This window comes from Polyodon spathula, chromosome 13 (genome assembly GCF_017654505.1).
Source record: "Polyodon spathula isolate WHYD16114869_AA chromosome 13, ASM1765450v1, whole genome shotgun sequence".
Classification (NCBI taxonomy): Eukaryota; Metazoa; Chordata; class Actinopteri; order Acipenseriformes; family Polyodontidae; genus Polyodon; species Polyodon spathula.
The window spans coordinates 40938198-40962252 of NC_054546.1; the positions used below are offsets into that span (position 1 = coordinate 40938198).

At 42.3% G+C, this 24055-nt stretch overlaps 1 protein-coding gene across 1 annotated transcript; it reads left to right on the plus strand.

Moving 5' to 3' along the window:
- The first annotated feature begins 5168 nt into the window (after nt 1-5168).
- On the plus strand, nt 5169-23335 carry mmp15a (matrix metallopeptidase 15a). Its single transcript, XM_041268530.1, has 10 exons — nt 5169-6592; nt 12100-12248; nt 12502-12624; nt 13182-13489; nt 16027-16188; nt 16590-16837; nt 18512-18650; nt 19700-19850; nt 20407-20522; nt 21537-23335. Exons 1-10 carry the CDS (start codon nt 6470-6472, stop codon nt 21965-21967), a joined length of 1950 nt encoding a protein of 649 aa, XP_041124464.1. The 5' UTR covers nt 5169-6469; the 3' UTR covers nt 21968-23335.
- The last annotated feature ends 720 nt before the right edge of the window (nt 23336-24055 follow it).

Consider the following 24055-nt stretch of genomic DNA (forward strand, 5'->3'; position numbering starts at 1 on the left):
TACAAATAAATCAAAAGTGCAATAGACAAGATTATTCAAATACTGTTCTAAACAGTGATAAAGTCTGGACTGCAATGCATGCTACTAGCTATTCACTAGGCAGCTTTCTAAATATATTTTATGTACTTCCACTTAGCTACACTGCATCTATAAAAAATATTTTAAAGGATGCTATATACAATATTACACTGTTAATACTGCAAAGAGCCGAAGCAACACAGGGTAATAAGAACTTTGCCTATGATATGAATATTTATACAATGTTATTAAAACAAAATGTTATCCCTGGTTAATAATGATCAAAACCTTTAACAACACAGAGGTTTTATAAACTTAAGCAAGACCGAGTGGTAGTTATTTTCTCTTTGAATTTTGAGAAAGAGTTAAAGTGAAAAGGACCATTTATAGAGAGAGGAATAAAAATAATTTTGACAGTATTAAACGAACAAGAAACTGCCCAGAAACACTTAATAAAACAAAACAGTATTTATGATAAATGCAGGTTCTCCAAAAAACTATTTCTGAATGACACCTGTTATAGCAATGCATTTGCTGGTTGTTCTGTAAAATACTGGGCATGTATTTAAAGACGGGTCAGTTATCTGTTCAGGGATAAAATGAACATAAGAACATAAGAACATAAGAAAGTTTACAAACGAGAGGAGGCCATTCGGCCCATCTTGCTCGTTTGGTTGTTAGTAGCTTATTGATCCCAAAATCTCATCAAGCAGCTTCTTGAAGGATCCCAGGGTGTCAGCTTCAACAACATTACTGGGGAGTTGATTCCAGACCCTCACAATTCTCTGTGTAAAAAAGTGTCTCCTATTTTCTGTTCTGAATGCCCCTTTTTCTAAACTCCATTTGTGACCCCTGGTCCTTGTTTCTTTTTTCAGGCTGAAAAAGTCCCTTGGGTCGACACTGTCAATACCTTTTAGAATTTTGAATGCTTGAATTAGGTCGCCACGTAGTCTTCTTTATTCAAGACTGAACAGATTCAATTCTTTTAGCCTGTCTGCATATGACATGCCTTTTAAGCCCGGAATAATTCTGGTCGCTCTTCTTTGCACTCTTTCTAGAGCAGCAATATCTTTTTTATAGCGAGGTGACCAGAACTGAACACAATATTCAAGATGAGGTCTTACTAGTGCATTGTACAGTTTTAACATTACTTCCCGTGATTTAAAGGGATGAACAATAAACATACTGTAGAAGTTCCCTTCACTGTACCCACGGCCCCTCAAGCACAGTCACAAATACATCGGCTTTGCATACTGTTCTGCTTCTCCTGACTGCTAGCACAGATAAGTGACAGTAATTTACCTATATTGCTTTGAATAGTTACTTCTCACGCACAGTTTACATTTCACAGAGACATGCTTTTCGGTTTGGTCAGGCTGCTGCTCCAAATATTATTTAAATTATTATCAAAACCACTCGCTCATTCACCCAACGCCATTTTCTATCAAAATGATATGAAAAGCACGTTGGTGATTTTGGTTTTAGTCATAGACCTTTTTAAAAACGTCTTTTTTTTTTTTTTTTTAAATAAAAGTAACTTATTTTTTCACATTAAATTTAATCAATGTGTTACCTGTCTGAAAAAGGAACCACTACAGTTACTAAAAAATGTAATCAGATTACAGTAATGTAATCTGTTATGTCTTGTGGGTCCAGGAATAAGTGAGCCCAGACAAAGAGAACTGCACAAAATGGAATGTGGTTTATTCAGGCAGTTACATACAGAACACACAGACCTCAGCACACAGAACACCAAGAACCCTTTCATAGTGCAGCGATCACGTGTTAATATACATTGTAGCTATTTTGTGCATGCAATGCAGGTGAACAAGCTTTGCACCCATTACTTAAGTAAAGCTTAAATTGACGTTGTGCTTATTCTGTATTCTGTGTACAGCCTGCTGGTTTCTCAGAGTGTCTGTCGCGACAACATGCATTTATCAATCAAACTTCCTTCCTCTTAAATGTGAAAGGCAGACCACCATAGCAGTCCAACAACACTATAATATTTGCACAGTATAACCATTGGAAATGTATTCCCCACTGTAATAATCTCTCCCAGAATTATCAGAGTAGCATCCTGTAATATATACAGGCACGCAAAATAAAGGTACATTGTTTACCATGCAAGCTGTGGAGAGTATGCTGTCCCTTTGTGCAGAGCAAAAAAGTATGTGTATAACAAGCTACATATACAGTATGGAGTGAATAGGCTCTTAAGAGTTTAGTTAATTGAAGCCTGGTGAAGGTAAAGTGAGATTGCCTTATTCATACAATGCTGCCAAACGTCCTATTCTGTAATAAACTACAAGTCGCATACAGAGTTGTGCACATTTTATTAAAGTTGTTTTATTTTTAGTATAAGAAATACTGTGATAATCAGTATCTGATTATTTGATTTGAGTAAATGATTATCCACTAGGCGTAGCTGTGGGCTCTTTTACCTGAAAGCTGGGTGAAATGGTTGAAGTAATGTGTTGTTTTGTTGTTGAAATAAAAAGCAAAAAGCAGTCTGAACAAATGATATGTCTGGTCACGATTGTTCTGTATTTTCTGCTTTGCAGGGTGCTCTTGTTTGGAACAAAGGGAATTGGAGGGTGAATGCAGAGTGGTTGTTTTTATATTTCTCATTTTGGTATACTTTAGAAACTCGTTTTTGTTTAGTTTTTTTTTTTTAGGGTTCAAGCAACATAGGTTTTTGCATTCTTTAATTTATTTTGATTGTTCAGATTAGAAACGGTACTCGATTTCACTCGGTACTCCTGAAACCCTGACAAATAAGAGAGCTTTAATAAGAGGGGCTTTAGGAGTGGAGGAACGGAAGCTCTCTCTGTTTACCTCTTTTTAATTAACATCTTACAAAACAGCAAACCCCTTGGAGCCCGAGGTGGGGATGTCCTGAGGAAACAGCTTTTAGATAGACTCCCATTCCTCACGCTGCCACTCAGCAGGAGAGCCTTGTATTTGGGGTCAGGGAGGTTTTGCACTGTGAAAAGGAGATACAAGGCGCTTCCAATGGTGCACACAAACGAAGCGACTGTGATGCTCAGATCTATAGCTATTTTAAATATAGATATTTTAATCGCGACACTGCTAGCGGCGGGTCGGGAGCGCTGGCCCAGTCGTCAACACAGAAAACGAGAGCAGGTGTTGGAAAGCTGCACCCTGTAATAACAAGCTGCACGCAAGCCAAAGCAGAACACTTTTAATTAAGAGAGACTTAAACCTTGGGGAGAAATGAATGCAGTTTTGGTTTTGAACTGACATGGCGAGTAATTGAGGTAATCTGATATAAATAGATCACTGTAAATGGCAATGAAATACCAGGTAGAACAGAATAAATGAACGAGCTTCAACCTAATCAACAAGAATGATTATTGAATGTTAACTATAGAGGACCTGCAATAAATGCAAAACGTGTGTTTTGTGATAATCTGCAGGGCACATACTGCACAGTCCTGTATGTATTTTTTCTTTCGGTTTGTCTTAAATTCTCACCTCCACCTATATGATTGACAGAGGAGGATGCGCTGAACTGCGTACCGCAATTTACAGGGAAAAGTATAAAACACAGCACGCCTACAGTCACCTTGCAGAAACTGTACCCTCACTTTCTGCAAACCTGGTCCTGGTAATTGGGCGACAGCGCCCTCTAGTGATGTACCTCATAATGCAGAACCTGATATCTTGATGCCAAACTAAAGTTGTTACAGGTGACACAACAGCAACTGTGCACACATGTGCCTCCCTCATCGCACAATGCACGTGAAAAACATATTTTTATTTATTGCAATTTTATTTTGGTATTTTATTTTATTTATGTATTTTCAGCATTTATTTGTGATCTTTTTCTGGAGACTTCCTAATAAAACGTGGCTTTCCACAAACTATTGCAAATTGACTGCAGTACCGTGTAAAACACAGTCTGGGATATTCCAAATAGAGGCACTAAAGCAGCTAGTGCACTCGTGCAATATGAAGAGATGCAGTGTGAAATATGATAAAATTATTAAAGACTAATAATCCTCATCTCATGCTTACAGAACCCACAAAGAGTTTTATTTTCTATCTTTAATCTGGATAATACTCCTTATATACAAAACTGTAGCCCTTGCTTTATGACTAGTTAAAGCCAGTTCAGAAAATGAAATAAGATTTGATATTCATTAAACCAAACCAAGACTGGAGTTTGTCCTTATGTATGCCAACCACATAAAACCGAGATTGTACTGGAAATGTTTATAGGAGGCTGTGAGCGCTTGGCTCTTCGTTATAGCAAGATGGCAGTCCAGGTGGCCATCCTAATCTCACCCCAGGGGACAATCTGCTGCCTCATGCCATGAACCCTTAAGGGTGAGGGCTGAGCCTCCCTCCTGCAGTCTGTTGCTGCTTCATTATCCAGAGAACACCCTGAGAACCCTTTTCAAATGAACCCCTTTCACATTTCTCTGTACTGGATTATGGAATACTGTGTTCTGATGGATGCTTACATTTGCAAGAGCAGTATTAGATTACACAGCTCACTTATGTTCCCTATGCAACTTCCCACAGATACAAAAACCCTTTACAAAAACATATGATGAACAGCTTCAAACAGCAAACAGCAATGAAGTTTTTTTTTTTTGTATGGGAAGTGATATATTGTCAAATAACAACAGCAACTGTGTAGGCTTCTAAGCTTTTACCATATCTGGCTATGCTGCCTGTACCATGCTGGCATGACTCATCAGCTGACTTTATGATGTGTCAAAGGATTACACTTTTCCTTCACATAAGAGCCATTCAAAACATATTTAGCAGTTTCAAAGGGGGTTCAGATGCTTCAATTAGAGGCTCCAAATTGGAATCATCTTGAACACTAATGGGGCTTTTTGGAGCCGAGTACATAGGACACACTGTGGTAGAATTTATAAGAATTGTTCTTTATGGAACCCAAACAAAATAAGGGTTCTGCACAAAGATGCTATATAGAACGCTTGTGTGTACACATGCTTTACTCAGTCTCGTCACATTTGTGCTGTGTAGTTTCTCAGTTCTCTCCAGTCTCGGTCAGCCCTGCCTCCTTCTTCATTCATACGCTCTCCCACGCGAACGGAGCTCTAGGTAGGGGGCGCTAGGCGCTGACAGGGGAGCTTTATTTAAGGATGTATTTTAACTTACAAAAAAACACAAGGACACCGGAGCCGAGGCAGCGCCAGTCACGCAGACAAGCACATTATAGACACGCAACCCGGGGGAGCGCTAAGAGCGGAGTGCGCGAGTGGAGAGATTCCAGGAAAACTGCGAGGAGATCTGGATACTAAAATGGGCAGAAAGGAGCACATAAAATTTAACAGGAGCACTCGTGAGGCTTAATGAGGCGTCACTGATCTGGCAGCCTTGAAAGCAGGGTTGTGTGTGCATTCGATTTATGTGGAATGCATGGTATGGACTTTGCTTCTTTCCAGTGTACAGAATAAATATTCCAGGTTTGCAAATACTAGCACAGCAACTGTGGACTCGATGAGTAGATTTTAAAAAATCGTTTTTCGAGTTGAATTGCAGTAAAATAATAGTAATAGCTATTGCATTACTAGTGTGCGAGGACTCTGTTTCAGTTATTAAAAAAACAAAAACAAAAAAACAAAGACAACAGATGGTGTGTGTGTGTGCGTTACTGTAATGTAATGGCATTATACTAGCCGGCTGTACATACACCTTATATTGGAAAGGGGCCGTTTAGGAAATGTTCTGTAATTGAACAATTACTGTACGTTGGCGCTTTGTCAATTTTTCAGATCGCCGGTGCTGGCAAGGAAGCTGAAAATAATAACCATCGACATAATAATAATAATAATAATAATAATAATAATAATAATAATAATAATAATAATTCAATTAAAAAGCCTGGCACGCATGTTGGTTTTGAATCTCGTGGAACTTGCTTGGCTGGGGTGCAGCGCTTAATTGGTGTGTAGTGAAGCTGTCGTGGGATCTCTTTTTCCTTTGTGCAGTGGTACGGGACGCTCAGAAAGGAGACAGAGACTGAGATTCTGCAGTTCTCCACAAAAGCGACGCACGCCAACGAAGCGCTTAGAAAGGAAAGAGCATGTTTACATTTTGACACAGGAAAACTCCGAATGAAAAGGAGATCTCTGCTGCTGTGTTGGTACTGTTTGTAAAGAATGACTTACTGGGCGCAGTTACAAGAGTTTGCCATTGTTTCCACGCTACAGTAATAATAATAGTTACAATAACGTCCTTTTGTTTTAAATCATTTTCGCGAGGGCATGTGACAAATTAATGTTTTCGGAAATAAAATTTAAAAAGTTACACCGATTACCGCTTACAAACCGTACCTCCTTTTGTTAGTAAGACTAAGAGGAGGGTCGACATTTTAAACTGACAGAAACAACCTCCTATTCCCTGCTTCGTGGAAGCGCACTGACGGGACGGGCTCTGCCGTGGAAGGATGGGGGTCGCCTGGAGGAGCCGGACAGTGATGACGGGCTGGGATCTGATGCTTGTTATTCTCCTGGTTCTAGTCTGCAGTACTAGAACTGCATCGACTGAAGAGGACAGATTCAGCGCAGAGGTTATTATTCTTATTCTTATTCTTATTAGTGGCAGTAGTAGTAGTTTATAGAAGTACACTAAGGAATCAGCAACACTGGTTTAAGAAAGCACACCTCTGAGGTCCTTGTTACACATAAAATAAGTTTACAATGCCGTTGTCCTGGACTGTGTAGAATGTCTTGTTCTTCTCTCACTGGGATGGGTGACATCGGCTGGTCCCTCTGGTAGAGAGAACTGAGTTGTGGCTCAAGCTCATCCAGGCTCCCGCATATAGCCACTGCAGATCTTGAGGACACTTTAGCTTTTAGTATCGCTTGCCAGCAGCAGCAACAGGGAGGTGGTTTTCAGCCAAACATCTTGTTCTAACTGTATTTTATTGGAGTGGTACCCAAACTGGGGTCCGGGGACTTCTGGAGAGCTGTGAGGTGATTTCAGGGGTGCTGCAGCACACGCAGAAACGACCCCGGACAAAGCAGTGCTTGCCAGGGTGCCAGGCTTCAGTTTGTTTACATGAGTGCTGCCCTTCGGTGCGTGGGGATGTTGTTTTAATGTTACACTTACTACCTTGACGACAGCTCTATCATGCATTTATAATCTTTGTGCTATGCCCACACTTACAGACTGTGCCATCATATAACTAACACTTCAAGGGATTGATTCAGGATGTCATAGGGAGCCCTTGTATTCACTATATGTTTAAACCTCACAGCCCACGCCACGATAGTAATCTCTTATTAGCCCTCTGTCCGAGCCTGTCTGCCCTCTAGTTGACCCATCTTAAGTGTTATTATGAATCCTTTTTCTATCTAGTCTGCATGCCTGTCTGTTTCTCTCTTTATCCATCTGCCTGTATAGCTACTTCTTTAAAGCTCTGGAAATGTTGGGAACTAGATCAGCTTATTTTGATGGCGGGCCAAGGCTTTCAAGGTCAGCCATTGCATTTGATTGCAACAATAGCAGGCTGCTTTAGCTGCGCTCTACAAGGGTAGCTCAACTGCCTAGGGAAGACAGCCAGCCAAAATACACTCACTCACTGACACACATTAAACATGCATGGACACGCTAATCCATATCCTTCAACACACTTTATACACACAAACATACATGTGCAAACACAAACCTAGGCCACTGGTACCATAACCTAACATAAATAGAAGTGCAAAAACATGCAAAACAAAATAGACGGTTTGGGCTTTTCTGAAAATGATATGTTTGTTACACTGAAGAGTCATCATTTTCAAACTAATTGCAAAGCTAATACATCCAAATGCATACAAAAACACTGATCATCAAAAAAGCCAGGTTTCTAAATAGCATTTTTTTTTTTTTTTTAAGTATTTAAAGTATTACTGTTAACATTGGCATAGCTAGTTAGCATTGTCTGTGTGGAATACAGTACATCTTCCAAGTTCTAATTTCTGTGTTCCAAGTTCTGCAGTCGGTATTCTGTTCCATGAAGCACGAACATGGGGTAGACATAAGGGATCTTACTGGACTGGCTTGCTGAACATCTTGGATCAGCCTCAAAACGTACCAGAGATGAAAGACGTGAGAAGCATGTGGGAGATTCTGTTAAGAAATATAACCCCCACCCCCTATCCACATCCCTCCTCTCTTTGCTGGCAGAGGGCCAGCAATTCAGGTGGTCGTCCCTGGGCTGAAAATAGCAGGTGTTACAGTTTCATATGGAGCTCTGAGTCTGCCTCATGCCTGCCTTTGCAAGATGAAGTCTGATGAAAGGAGCTCTCATCTGTACCTAACTGTGGAAGCCCTCTTTGATTGTAATGCTTAAGCTATTGAGGTTATTCTGGGATAAAGCAGAGGACACCTGGTAGCAGTTGTTCTAGGAGCTGTACCTTAGTTTCCCATTTGAACTGAATGGTATAATTTACTTCAAATGTTCCAAATCTATTGATCACATGTGGTTGCAGAATGATGATATAGAGTGATACATACGAGTCAAGTGTAATGTGTTGCATGTCCAGCAGGTGGCTTTAGCGTATATACTTGTGCTTATATGTCTAGTTTTGTGATGCTATAATGCAGCCAGGAGGTGAGGGGTTATTGATATTAGAAGTAGTCAGAATAAGGCCTTGAGTTTCAGTTTAGGTTGGTGTCGGTAGAATGCTGTCAGTGCCTGGTCTTTCACGAGAAATCGATTACATGTTCCCTGTGAAAAGTGAATTCTATTCATAAAAAAATATAGAATTAATAATATAATATCTTTATATAGCGCCTTTCGTAGTGGACCACCATCACAGAGGTAGGCTGTGAACTGTGCATTATATGCAGAGTCACTTACAATAGGACACTGATTTCACATCTCATCCGCAGGATGGAGCACAAAGAGGTTAAGAGTCTTGCTCAGGGTCACTCAGTGAGTCAGTCAGTGGCAGAGGTGGGATTTGAACCAGTGACTTTAACCACTGCACCACACTGCCTCCACCACACTGTTGATAAGGGCTCTGCTTTGTGGATACGATCTGGTGTTAAAGATGTGTGTTTTGTTTCCAATTCATTTCCATGCACGCCCTGGAAAAAACATTAGAAGCATCTACTGTAAAAACGACCCACCAGGGCCAGACTAGATATGGAAGGGCCCTGCCTTTCGTCAGCTCTCTGTAAACAGCAGGTCTGCAAGGTTAGCAGGTGGAAGTGAGTGAGCCGCATATAAAAACGCCCAATACTGGTTATGGATAATTCCATTGTTTTCTGTTTAGTGATTCCTTTGTACAGGAGGCAGTTAGGAAGGCTGTAGATGCATTATTTCTGTTTTAAACCTCAATAGCTAATCTTAATATTAAACATTAATATACAGAAATTGCAGGTCTGCAGATAGCTTAGGGGTGTAACAGAGTATGCTAGAATTGTTGAGCCTTCTACTGTAGGAAGATGCACAGAAATCTAGAAAAATTATGTATTTATTTTCAGAATTTAAAAAAATATCTGTTATTACAACCACTGAGTTCCTCAAAACCACTACAGTACCTTCCACACTGCTGACCAGGGCTCTAACCAGTGATTTACCCAAACCCACTACCTTCTGCACAGCAGCCCATTGCTCAAGTTAACACTTTGGTTGCTGGAGGTCTTGATATTTGATATTTCTGTCTTGATTCTGAATTTCCCAGCTTGTGAAGTCACCCGCTTCTTTGCGCTGGACAACAGGGGACCATGAAAGGCACCTAGCCCGGCCCCTGTGGTCTGAGGTTAGCCTGCCGTGGGAGGCTAGACGTGCCTGTCCAGGTGTGAGCCTGCTGTGACAGTTTTCCAGTGGAGGCGGATGGTGTCTGTGTCCTGTCAGAGAGAGAAAAGGGATATGTGCTCATGTGTGGGTTTCCTGGTGCAGGATGTGTGTGCGCATCAACCATGCAAAATAGGGACCACGGCAGTTCATTATCAGCGCTTCATTGGTATTCATTCTCAACCACTTCTGTGAAAGGTAAAAATAGAAAGCTTGTTTCCTCTGTTAACTCAGAGCAAGCATCATTAGGACGGCCAGCTCCCGCGCAGGAGCTCGCGTCAGGGGCTGGCGTCATGACACATCTGAACACAATTTCCTTTATGGACATTCCCTGAGCTACTATTAGTGCATGCTGGTAATGTTTCACAGCTCCCAGTTCTGACCTCAAAGTGACTACACTGGCTTCCATTCCTCAGAAGTATCCTGTATGCCACACCACAGCCCATTCCTGCACTCTAACTGCTAAGCAACACTGCCACGCAGATGTATCTCTGACTGCATGGCAACCTCCCAGCCTGCAGCTCTAACCCCTCGCCCTGTCTATTTTCCAATTCATAAACCACTGGCAGGCCCTGTCTCCAATTCATCAGCTCTCTGTGTTGGGCCTTCCAGCTCTGATGGCAGGGCCACTGTGTGCGGTGTATGATTGGTAAATGCAACAGCTGTTTTCTGTCCTGGTTTCCCAACAAGAGATCAATAGAGAGGGCTTCATGACTCCCAGGCAGGGTAGGGGCAACAGTGAGGCCTCTTTTCTGAAAGTGACTGTATCGGAGAGTTAGAGAGGGATGTGGTGATGGGGGGGAGGCTATAATAGTCTGGAAACACAGCACTGGCTGTAAGGTTTCCTGAAACCCTATCTCTCCAGATCTTAACCCTTCCTAATCCGAAAAAAAGCCGGGTCCTCTGAATTCCAAATTCCGATAGAACGCAGCCTGAGCTCTGAGCTCTGCTTTGGGAATTTGGGAACTTCCTGCTGTGAAATAGTTAAATACATTAGATAGGTTAGAGACTGTATACAGTTTTATTGGAGGGAGGGGGGGGGGGGGGGGTTCTGCAGTTTATTCTGTCCTCTTGTTTAGTATGATAGACCCTCAGTGGATACATGAAATGCATATCCCAACTATTGCCATCCTAGCAAACTTTGTGTTTGACTCATATACAAGCAGGAGACTCATTTTACACTGTTTTATTGCTCATGTCTTCTTTGCATCAGAATTGCCAGTAAATTGTTTGGCCAGAACGTTCTTAGTAAGTAAAAAATAAAATTACAATTATGTCTGTAATATATATATATATACACACACACACACACACACACACACACACACATAACAAAATGTAGTCCGACAAAATACCTCATACTGAACTTTGTATCGCTCTGTCTTCAGAACAGCAAGAACTAGGTAAGGAAGACGGGAATCACGTGTCTGTTTTGCAACGTGGTCCCTGAATAAATAGCTTTTTAAGTGCAAATTTGGAACTTCTTTTTCACAATAATGAAGTTTGTTGCTTCAGTTAAAGTTCAGCACATTTCCAATTCCAGTCACTACAGCATTTCAATGGTGTTATTTATTCAAGCTATTTACTGTCTTTCTATATGGATAAAATGGAGTTTTACTGCATGGAAAAGCATGAGGAAATGCCCCTGTGCTAACCTGCCAACCAGGACAGCAGGGTGCTAGGCATGATTGAGTCTCTCTCCGACAGCCCCCTTGTTAGTCATGCTGCTGCTAATGGAATGGAACTCCTCTCAGGGCTGTTACAGAGGTCAGCTGCCGACAGGGCACTTCAAGCCCCATATGGGTGTGATGTTCTGGGCCCTGTTGAAACCACTTGGAGCAGAGATACCTTTGTTTCCTTTTTTAATGGAGGCAGGCTAATTCTAATTTAAATCTAACGTTTCAAAAAGAGCTTCCGAAAAGAGCTGCCATGCTGTCGACAAACCGCCACCAGTCTTCCCAGTATTAAGTATTGTAATCAAGGACTGTATTGTAAGGCTTTGTGCATTCTTGTATGTGCTTGTGGCATCTTGTGGTAGCTTCAGTCGTACTGAATCTATCAGACATCAAAGCTGTCAATACGTCAGTGATCATTGTTACAGCTGTCAACAGATACAAAGTAAATACGGAACTTCCTGTTGTCTGTCAGCTTTTACAGAGATGCCTGTCTTCCTGAATTCATGACATTACAATCTGTTTTTAATGGCTGTTTTCCTTTCTCTCTCTCTCTCTCTCTCTCTCTCTCTCTCTCTCTCTCTCTCTCTCTCTTACTCTGTCGGGCAGTCTTGGCTGCGGATGTATGGCTACCTCCCCCAGGCCAGCAAGCAGATGTCCACCATGCGGTCAGCGCAGATCTTGTCCAGTGCCATCGCGGATATGCAGCGATTTTATGGGCTGACGGTGACTGGAGAGATGGACGACGAAACACGAACGTACGTCTGCTTTTATTGTTTTCAACCAGTTTCGTGGCAGTTGCAAACCCACCCCATGTGAAAGGCTTGTGGATGAACCCACTGCACAACCTACTGTTACAAGTTTCATTGTATTCAATACACTGTTTTCTGAATGATTCATTGTATTTGTTTTCTATAGGGCTTAATACCTAGCTACCACCCTGCTTCCAATTAAACATCCAGAGTCTATGAAAAACATTATTTTATCTGTATTTTTTTTTACCCCCTCCAGTTCAATGAAGAGACCGCGGTGTGGCGTCCCTGACAAGTTCGGAGGTCAAATCAAAGCAAACGTACGCAGGAAGCGTTTTGCTCTGACAGGGCACAAGTGGAATAAGATCCTGCTGTCCTTTAGGTAAGAACCGAGGAGACGAAACACACCCAGGACAGCGGCAGCTGCTTTATGTTTTAAATAAATCAATTCATTAATGTTTTGATTTCAAAACAAGAAAGCATGTCCTTCCCTCACCTTTGCAATTTACTACGGCAGTAGAAATGTCAGCGCCCCTGATGAGAGGAAACAAGTTAATTGCCGTTGATTGGTAATCAGTTGTAAAGCTGAGGGGAGGCCCGCTGTTCTTGTTTTGAAATCAACACATTAATGAATGGATTTATTGTATACCTGCCGATAAATACTTATTGAAGGCAATTATTCCCTGCTAAATACTGCCATTATTAAAGTAAAACTGTTTGTATACCAAGTTTCTGAAATCAAGCATCTAACAGCACATGCAAGACTCTTTAGTAAGGGCCCATGTTATTAAGGCATTATTATTAAGATTCGCTAGGTTCTTTTTTTCCCCCAAGGTTCTCGCGACTTCATCCTTAAAATGTTTTTTTTTTCCTGTAAGATAAGATAGGAGAGAGTCGGACACTTAACCCAGCCTCCCTGTGCTTCCCTCATGTGCGCAGCATCCAGAACTACACCCCCAAGATCGGCGAGTACGAGTCGTATCAGGCGATCCGACAGGCGTTCAAGGTGTGGGAGAGTGTGACGCCGCTGCGCTTCGAGGAGATCCCCTACCACGAGGTCAAGTACAGCCGCCGCAAGGAGCCCGACATCATGATCTTCTTCGCCTCGGGTTTCCACGGCGACAGCTCCCCCTTCGATGGCGAGGGGGGCTTCCTGGCCCACGCCTACTTCCCCGGGCCCGGGATGGGGGGCGACACCCATTTCGATTCAGACGAGCCCTGGACCATTGGCAACACTGACCTCAGCGGTAAGGAACATGGTGCACAGCAAATATCTCCCCCGCTGGAAAGGAATTTAATTAGATGGGTGGCAAACCTCTGAACGTTTGGATTTGCACACCTGCTTCCAAAGTCTTGTCATATTCAGAGGTCCATATTTAGACTAAAAGCTAATTTTCACAACAGTCCGCTTCCATGCTAGAGTAGAGAAGGTTAGGTACAATGCAGTATTCAGTTTAGTCCTCTGAGCAGCAATTTTGGCAGAGATCTTGCACCCAGGCTGTAGTTTATTGACTGGTTAATTGACCGACTGATTAAATAATTGACTAATTGATTGATGGACTGATTCCTTCATTCATTCATTATTGTATTAGCTGTATGTTCAGGGAATGTCATCCGAGAAAGAGATACCAGAAAGCAGTTTCCTGCTGTCAGCTGACAGCATCATCACATGTTCCCTAGGCTCTAAATAGTGAATGCCAGAAGACAAGAGAGCTGCAGTGGAATTCCTGGCTATACTGCTCAGTAGGTCCAGCTAGGTCACTCTCTACCTGCGCAAGCAGTCACTGATGCAGCTCCAAAAAACGATTGGACCTTGTCCTGGAGTGGGGAAGAAATCCTGTAATTTCCTGAGTTAAACCAGAGACAGATGGGGAGCCAGTCAGTTACATGTTTAGCAGTGGGTTGGGGGTGCGTTACGATGAAGTTTTATGGCAGAGATTGTGTTGAGGTAATGGCACAGCAGGACTTGTGTTTTATAGACCTGGAGGTGAACATGTACTTTTTTTATGTGTACTCCAGGGGTTTATATATCAAAAAGAATTTAAAAAAAAAACACAGCTTGTGAATTCTGACTGGATGCTGGAACACAAGCGGGTATAATGCTAAGCCAGTGGGATTTTGTGTAGTCCACCATAAACCTACAGCAGCCCTGTACAATGATTTAGTAACAACTTTCATTTGGTCCACTCCACCACGGTTGACCTGGTGTATGTGGCTTGCATTCTTATTACATCTCTTGTCTGCATTTCCCAGCTTTCCTCTATTGTCTATTGACCAGCATAGTATACTGTAGAGCATGGGTAGACAGCGTCAGCACTTCCCATTCACTCGAATCATATCCTAAATTAATCAAGGATACAGATTAAACTCCTGGCCAGGCCTTAAATTACTTAATCAGTTAATTGAACATAATAAGCTCAGAATGGATCAGCACTCCGCGACAAGAGTTGCCTACCCCTGGCAAATCTCTTGACATGAAAGCCACTGGTCTTTGTGGTGTCTGCTATGGAGAGTGGCACAGACTTGCATGATCAATACTGGGACAGTGGGACAGGCAGGTTTTTGCAACATCTATTTCTATGTTCTCTGAGCACCAATTCCTAAGGGTGGAGTTTAGTTTAATTGAGCAGAGTATATACCAGATGTGTCTGTGACTCTTGTTTATGCCCTGCATGACGGTCTAACTATTTAACTATCTTTAGTACAGAGGGAAAAAAAACATAAGAATTACAGTTAATCTCTGTGTGTCTCTCGTTCACTGTGCTGTGCTTTGCAGGATAGTGGACAAAACCTTCCTTTTAAGCAGACAGCAACTGTTGATATTTTAATGGAGATGTAAATGCTGCTAGAGTAACTGCAGGCTGGAGAACTTCAATATGCTAGCAGTATTGTATACAGTGCAGTTTTTAACAATAAACAGACATGAGAGTGGAAGTACAGAAGAACACAAAGAAACTTGGAAATGCTCCCCAAGCGAGGAGAATTGAAGGCTTTTTTTTTTTTTTAAGATTTACAAGACATGGAAAAATGGATAGAATTACACAAAGGAACTTGCGGCTTTTTTATATAGGCAATTGTTTTAAAGGGATATGAGACCAAACCCTTTACAGTATTTTATAAACACTGATACTGAAAACGTTTTTTATCCGCACGCAAAGATGGCTGAATGGATATGTTTGTATAGGGGAGAACATTTCATGAGAGGCCTTGCAGCCTCTTTGAGAGCCTGGGAAGGCAAACCTTCGAGGAATAAGCAGAGCTGTGAAGCTCCCCAGACCTCAGGATTGTGTTTCCACTACCCTGAGCCCCATTCTGGAAACCGCTTTCAATGAACACACTGTTCCAGAGATTGTCCTTCCCTCCTGCCTCAGGCTGGTTCATTCAGTTCTGAGAAATAAGAATGATTGCTCAAACTATTCAGATAAAGGAGAGGTTGAATTTTGTTACTTCTCATTAGGGGGGTGTTGAACAGGGCTGTTCTCAACAAGAACAGATTTGATGCATGTACTGTAGCTGAGCACAATAACCTTCATCAGTGAAGCTTTAGTGAGTGTTTATGGTTAGTTATTGTCCTCTGCTGGGGATGCATATATAGTGCAAGTTATTGAGTCTAATGTAACCTGGGGCTCAGTGGAGCTGCTGCTGTCTGTGTCTGTCCGACCCTACATCTTTTTACAAATATCTTGAGAATCGTGAAGCATCTTGATTGGGACTGGCTCTAATTGTGTGGTGGGGGGTGGTTGTCATTGACACGCTTGTTGAACCCGCATATCCTCTCCTGTAGGCAATGACTTGTTCCTGGTGGCTGTCCATGAATTGGGTCATGCTCTCGGGCTGGAGCATTCCAACAACCCTTCTGCCATCATGGCCCCTTTCTACCAGTGGATGGACACGGAGAACTTTGAGCTGCCAGAGGATGACCGCAGAGGAGTCCAGCAGATCTATGGTGAGCCCAGCAGGCATTCTGTGTTCCATGTAGATGGGCAGGGAACACATTTAATCCTAGGAATCAATTTAATCCTGGTAAACAAGCTCTGCCTAATGCTGCAGTATAAATGCAAGTGAGTGGGCCCACACACGCAACACCATTCTTCACAACTACCAGGGGAATGCGTAATGAAAATACCATTCTCTCAAATCATTTATTTTGAAAACTGCTAAACCGGTAAAGGATCTTAAAGCTTTTTTCTATTTTTTAGATGTTCTTGCTTAAGGATGATTTTCAGTAGATGAGGAACCTACCAGATGTTCAGTAGTGTAACGCAGCAGACTATATCGCTGCTGTCTGTTAACCAGAAGCCTGTTTTTGTAAATGTCACACGGGTTCCTTATTGTTGCTTCCCTCAGGGCCACCGGACAGTGACCCCAAACCCACCAAAACCCTGCCCAGTGTCACCCCTCGCTGGCCCTCCAAACCTGAACCCAAACCACCACAGCCACCCAGAACCCCACCCGGCGGGAAACCAGACAAACCCAGGAACCCCGATCTGGACAGGCCACGCACCACTGACCGGCCAGACCACTATGGACCCAATGTATGTGACGGGAATTTCGACGTGGTCACAGTCCTGCGAGGGGAAATGTTCGTCTTCAAGGTACTTTGAGACAAAAGGCTTGACGATACGCTAAAACCACAATGGATCAAGATTCAATATTACTATCAACTGAGATAAATCCACGATAACACAGGTTTATAAAGTTTAAAGTGAAACGTCTCGGCAGAATAAAAGTAGCTGCACACTGTAGGCCTTTTGGTAATGCACGCTGTGTGAAGACACAGTTTGATTTATCAGTAGAACATGATCATTACGCAGAAGAGAAACATGATCTTCATCCGGCATTCATTTCCTGGAGAACTGCTTGTGCATGTCGCTACGCTGAAACTTCCAGCATGAAAAGATGTGCATTTGTTTCAGATTCAGAAGTATGTTTTCAGAATTAAATAAAAACCACCCGTCAAATCTTAGAATCCTTCTCTCTGGTCATTAAAGATGTATGATCCCAAAGTGAAGCCTTTCCATAGGCTCTCCATGCCCACTCATCAAAACTTCCCATAGCTTCTGAATTCCATTTCTGCATTTTTAATTTTTGGATTTAGTGCAAGCAGCATTTTGGCTGTTTAAGATTAGTATTAAAATGATTTGCGTTTAATAACGTTATTAATAATCCTAATAACTGATACACATAACTGATACACAGTGTCTTGTGTGGTACCTTTCCAAACTGCTAGATTGGCCAGTCTCAGGGGGGTCATTGAAGATCTGTAAGGACCGATATGTCACAAGGATGGAGGTACTCAAAGCTGCCACCAACAATACCGTCAGCTGTCTGATCACTTTTGGCAGTGTTGTCTCCCAGCACACCCGGTACAGCATTGTTACAGAAAAACAGGAATCCACAATTACCACTGTTGTGCAACTCAAAGTCCCATTCAACAATAAAAAAAAAAAAATCTGTTTATGGGAAATTCATTTGAATACCGTACCAGGGTAAATTACAGTAATCCTTTGGGGGGAGGTGGATTTAACAGGAAACGTAAATTCAGAGGCGTTGGCTTCGTTCCTGGTCTCGTTCGTGAATATCACTAAAGTAACTACACAGTCTAGCACTGAGCCAGCATTTGGATTGTAGTGTTAGACTGGCTGCTGCTGCAGTTCAGAGGACTGTGCCATTTCTCTTGGAAATGAGAGGGTGTCTTCTTGACACTGCGTTTCGAGGAAACAAGTTCAAGAATTTACTAGTTTATCTTGCTGGTAGCCAGTAAAGCCACATGGTTGACGAAAACAGCTCGTCATGATCATAATAACAATATAGGGTTATTAGGTTTTATTTGTAATTGTTTGTGTGGCTTCTCGCAAATACCAGCCAAGGATAATAACACTCTGGGGTCATAGCAAAGCAAGCCCAGGATTCAGGGTTGCTGTTGCACAAGTCAGCCTTTCTGGTATATCAACACAGCTGAGGAAAAACGACCCGACAGAGGCAATCAATCCTGCTGCCAAAGACCCTTTGATTTAATTTGTTAGGTGAGGTAACTCTTAAGGTTTTATGACTGTACAGGTGTGTAGGACTAAAACTCTGCAGCGTGATTAGTTGAAATGCACGATGGTATGTACTATAACAGATATCCACAAGCAGAGAAAACCAGACCGTTTTTAAATTAGTAATTCATATGGATGCATATTACAATGGAAGCCTGATGAAGCAGAGAAGTGCTTGTGGGATCTAGTCTATTGATGGGTGACGCTTGTCCAATGTCTTCTGTTTAGGGGAGCTGGTTCTGGAGGGTACGACACAATCGGGTGCTGGACAATTACCCCATGCCTATCGGTCACTTCTGGAGAGGGCTTCCTGGGGACATTGACGCAGCTTACGAGAGGCATGACGGGAAATTCGTCTTTTTTAAAGGTATTTCCATCTGCAAAATTATATGATGGTTCGGCATTGTTGCCTTAGCCTGTTCTGCTCCCTCGTTTCCATCTTCAGTAAGGATTCAAGCAGAGGTTTCAGCGCACTGCTAGCTTTTGTCTTTACCATTTGTGTGTGAACCAATATTCAGGATGAAAACCCGTTCTTATTGATGGTACTGTGCCTCTGCCTTCAGAAACGCCCTGTGTATCCCATACAGAAACACCCTGTGTATCCCATACAGAAACACCCTGTGTATCCCATACAGAAACGCCCTGTGTATCCCATACAGAAACGCCCTGTGTATCCCATACAGAAACGCCCTGTGTATCCCATACAGAAACGCCCTGTGTATCCCATACAGAAACGATGTGAATAAATGAATATCTATAAAGCAGCTTTTTTTTTTTGCCACCGTGGACCCAGTCCATTCCCAGATCCTTTGAGAGGTTTAAGATATTTGATACCTGAAGCGGATTAAGTTTCAGACAAGGCCGAATGACGATCAGATCTCTCCGCAGCGCTAAGCCTACTTGACGTCTTGCTGTTACCAGTTGTGAAGCATAGAAGCAGGCTCTTTTTGAAAAGCGCTAACTTGCATTTTGTTAAATGGAAGCATGCATCTTTAAGACAGCTGGCTCCACAGCTGTTAATTTCTATTGGCTGAATGATGTCACTTGCAAAACATTCCGAAATCTGGATATCAGCCATGGAAACAAAAAAAAAAACCTGGAAAGAAACATCTGGCTGATTTGAAATTGTGTATTACATCAGTCTGTGGTTTCCAGATGCTGAGCGATGAGGTTTTTATTAATGGGATCAAATAGTATAATGGGGATTAACAAGCATCTCCAGGCTCTCTTTCTGGCCCAAACACTTGGGCATCCAGTTCCCCATTCCTTAGCACAATTGAGCAACATTTCCACCTATTGATGCTGTCAAAACCACACCCTCGCTATACCTGCAGCATGATGTTACAGAGATCAAAGCTGCTTCCCCTGTGTTCAAAGGCAGTGTGATGGATGGCTGTGTTTTTTCTTGACTTCCAGGCAGTAATTTCTGGTTGTTTCGGGAGGCCAACCTGGAAGCAGGTTACCCCCAGGAGCTGGTGGAGTACGGACAGGGCATCCCCTACGACAAGATAGAAACAGCCATTTGGTGGGAACCCACGGGGTTCACTTACTTCTTCAATGGAGACAGGTAAAACACTGCAAAAAAATAACATAGAGCCTGTGAGCCCAGTTCGAGAACATTGACCTAGTGACTTAGATTAAGGTGAATTCCATGTTGTTTTATGGCTTGATTGAAGTCCACAAAGCTCCATAAATAGCTGTGGCAGCAGGCCACAGCCACAGCGTGGTTCCTAGTTGAAGTTCTGTAAAAGAATTACAGGAAGTTCAGAGGGACCAAGCCCATGTGATCCAAACTCCTGAAGAGATGAAAGCAGGAGACCTTGGCCCAACCAGAATGTGTGAGAATCAATGCTAATGTTTGACATTATTATTATTATTATTATTATTATTGTTATTATTACTGTTTATAGGCAGACACACGTATCCAGGGCAACTTACAGTTGTTACAAAGAATCACAATACAGAGTATCACGTTACACAATATCATCCCAGAAAGCCCTACACTAGCATACAGAAAATAAAGCTGTTGAATGTTAGGTGCCCATCGAGAAAGACACTCGTAGAGAATATTACTGTCAGAATCATATTGGGCTTCTATCTCCTTGCTTTCCCTTGTCCCTCAGGTACTGGCGGTTCAGCGAGGAAGCACGTGCCGTTGACAAGGATTACCCGAAGCCGATCAGCATGTGGGGGGGCATCCCGTCCTCTCCCAAGGGAGCCTTCCTGAGTGACGACGGAGGTAAGTGAGCAGAGGGAAGAGCGGCCAGGAAAATGCTCTGGACTTAATAATGAAGGAGGGGGGAAAAAAGGAACGTGAGAGGTTAGGGAATTCGAGCTACAAGGAAAAAATGATTTCACCCAATGGAGAACTGCGTTTTTATTGTTTTTTTTTATTTTTTTCTTGCTTAGCTTTTTTCCAAGCCAGTCTTCCAAACTGCACTGTTGGGCTCGTATGTGTAATTAACTGGGATTGCTTTGGCTATTTCACGCATAGTCTCTCTTTGCTTTGCTGTTCTGGCATAAACTTAGCAGTTTGTTGCCTTGGTTGCCAGGTCTCAATTGCTTTATTAGGCAAGTGTGTCTATGGAAGATCTCCTTCTCTTTTACTCAGGATTGTGTAAACGTGGTGCGGAGTCTGGTTTCCAGTCGGGCCCTGCTTAGAATAACCATGGATTTGTATTTGGGATTGTATAGCTCCCAGTGCTAAATTCTAGTCCGAGCTCGGCTGCCTCTTCCGCTCCTCTACCTGGGACTTTCCAAGGGTTCTCAGTAGAGTTGTTGTTGTTTTGTTTTTTTTGTGGAAGGTCTGGAATCTGTCTGGGATGCCCGACTCGGCTCTCAGTTTAAGTTCATTCCTACCGTCTCCATATCGTATCGTTATTCATCAAGTTTTTTACTCCAGGTTGACTCAGTTAAGACCAGGTTAGGACATTTTCAGAATAGGCTGAATGTCACTTTGAAGAGCTTGTATTAAAAAAAAAAATAATATATATATATATATATATATATATATATATATATATATCAAAATGAACATCAGACCCCCAAACAAACATGTACAGGGTGAATCATACAGTAAACAGACTAAAACCATTATTACAGACTAATTAAAGATACATTTGATTGAATCGCACCTTACATTATGTACATTATGTCATAGCTAACTGAATCACTTTGTATGTATATTCATTGCAAGCAGTGAATGTGTATGTGATTAGCAGTCTAAAAAATAACACATTGTATTTTTTCCCAGCCTATACCTATTTCTACAAAGGCACCAAGTACTGGAAGTTCGATAACCAGAGGATGAAGAACGAGCCAGGCTATCCCAAATCCATCCTGCGGGATTTCATGGGCTGCCATGATGACCTGGACCGGGATAAGGATGTGGGCCGTAAGTGGCCCGATGTGGACCGGACACCGTTTAACCCTGATGCTGGTACAGATGGCAATGACGGCACAAATGACGTTGATTACAAAGATGAGGACAAAACTGACAACGACGTGGACATTGTGCTCAAAATCGACGAGTACACGCGTACCATGAACATCGTCATGGTGATTGTGCCTTTAATCCTGCTGCTGTGCATTTTGGGATTGATTTACATTATCATCCAGATGCAGAGGAAAGGGGTGCCCCGTCTTTTGGTCCACTGCAAACGGTCTCTGCAGGAGTGGGTTTGACCTTTCACCTTTGACACTTTCCCCAACCCTCCCTGCCCCTCCTGACCCAACACGCCCTTCCCATGGTGCTACCAATTCTGTAGACTGATATCAAAAAGTTTGCACATCGAGTTTTGAACGAGGATGTTTTTTGGAATTCTTTTTCCTTTTATTTCTATATGATCTGCAGTATGCCTTCACTTTATGCAACACTGTCGTCTTGTCACCCTTTTTAAACAAAGTTCAGAGTAAGCATTATGCGTTGATAAATTTGCGCACTGGACACATGCATTACATGCTTTTCAGATGATGTTACACCCAATGCCTTTTACTTAGGAGCAGCTGGACACACCTAGAAAGAATATGCATGGTCTCTACCACAAGAATCTGAGATTAGAAGTGACTTTTTACTGTTAAAGACTGACGTACCATGGGGGGGGTGGGGGTGGGGGGCGGTGCAAGGTAGGGCAATGGACTACAGTACTGGTTCTTCTTGTGCTAAAAATGTAAGTGAGAGATAGCTTCCAAAATTAGAAAACAACCCTCACCCAAGCCAAATATAAATTAGATTTTGAAGAAACCACCATGGATGCCATCCCAGGACAAGGATTTAACTGTCTAGTGTCTGTTCTTATTCCTTTTCAGTTCTTTTTTTCGCAACTGTTTTTTTATGCAGTGTTGATGATAGCATTTTTTTGAGGCATTATAAAGGCAAGTTGATTCCGAGGTTGTGAGGAGCCATAGGAAAAAAAAACAAATAAAGAAAACCTTATCTGATGAGTGTGTGGAATGGCTGACCGTCCATTAATATTGACCAGGCCTGATGCCTGGGCCCCACTGACACTATCATAGATAATGATTTGTGTGCAAGACAAAGCTGCTACAGACTGCCAGGCAGGGCTGTTACTTAATTAATCTATAGGTGCTGAAGGGCAAAGGGTTTGGAGCAAGGAACAAAAAAGGGAAAAGGCTTTAATGTTGTGGGGTCCTGATATTGAGCCGGAGGTATTGCTTTTTCTAACTCTCTCAACTAGCTGGTTATAGAGTTCCAGTACATACTTCTGAGTGATGAGGTCGTCTTCTTCGCTAATAGTTGTCTGTATTGTAAGATCCTTGTCCTGAGCTCTGAATTGAATTTGCTGGCTTGGTTATTCCAGTTGGCTATTTTGCTGGCTGCAGGACACGCTGGTGCTGTACAGTGCTCTCTTTGTTTTATTCCAGTGCATTATCCTCTTAATTACTTTTACTGGCTCTTCAGGTCTCTCAGGAATGGCTGAAAGCTCACAGCTTCACATTGCTGTGATCCTGGAGAGCTGTTATTATTGAGGTCCAATCGGCCACACTCTAGAGAATGGAGTGTTTTAGTTCTGCTGAATGCAAGGCAGATAACATTTGTTTTTTAAAAGCCCTGTATCTTCTACCTAGGCTGATAAATCAGTAGACCTGATGCTGAGTAAGAGGTTGTGGTTTACAGAGGCCGAACTATAAATTATTTAGAAGTGGGGTTTTTTAGAAGTCCATTTTATTTATCCAGTAATATAATCGCTTTTCAGCTAAACTGTAAAGGTTTAAGTGGGGAAAGTGATATTTTATAAATATTGACCAAGAAGGAGGACAGCAGGCCGGTACTTATATTTGCCATCTTATGATGGATTTGTTCGATCCCGTTGCTTGGCAACAGGCTCCCATCTCCTCTCCTTACTAGTCCCAGAGAGGTCTGGAATCAGGCTCATTAGAGTTAAAAGCCCTTCCGTTGTCTGACAGCTAGATGAATAATCTCAGCACCGATAGGAGAGGCAGAGGAATATTGTGTCAGGAATGGTCTTAAGAGGCTCCAGTTTGCTGTATCTGTGTGATTGAGTACAGTACATGTGAAAATGTGTACAGAAGTGTATCTGCTTGTGTGCTTATCTGTGCTGTTCAATCTCTTTAATCACATTTTTCATACATCATACAGCCTGCTTGAAATCGTTAAACTCACTTTTTTTATCAGTGAACACAATTAAACATGACAACTGGGGACAATAATGCTACTAGCGTTGCCAATCACAGGATTTCACTTTCATACATTTTGTGCATGTGACTTTGCCAGTGCCTGAGTGTGTGTGT

Coding starts and splice junctions, on each gene's coding strand:
- mmp15a (XM_041268530.1), top strand. CDS start 6,470: ATGGGGGTCGCCTGGAGGAGCCGGACAGTGATGACGGGCTGGGATCTG. Junction 13,490..16,026: donor TGGCAACACTGACCTCAGCG/GTAAGGAACATG, acceptor CCTCTCCTGTAG/GCAATGACTTGTTCCTGGTG. Junction 16,838..18,511: donor GGGAAATGTTCGTCTTCAAG/GTACTTTGAGAC, acceptor TCTTCTGTTTAG/GGGAGCTGGTTCTGGAGGGT.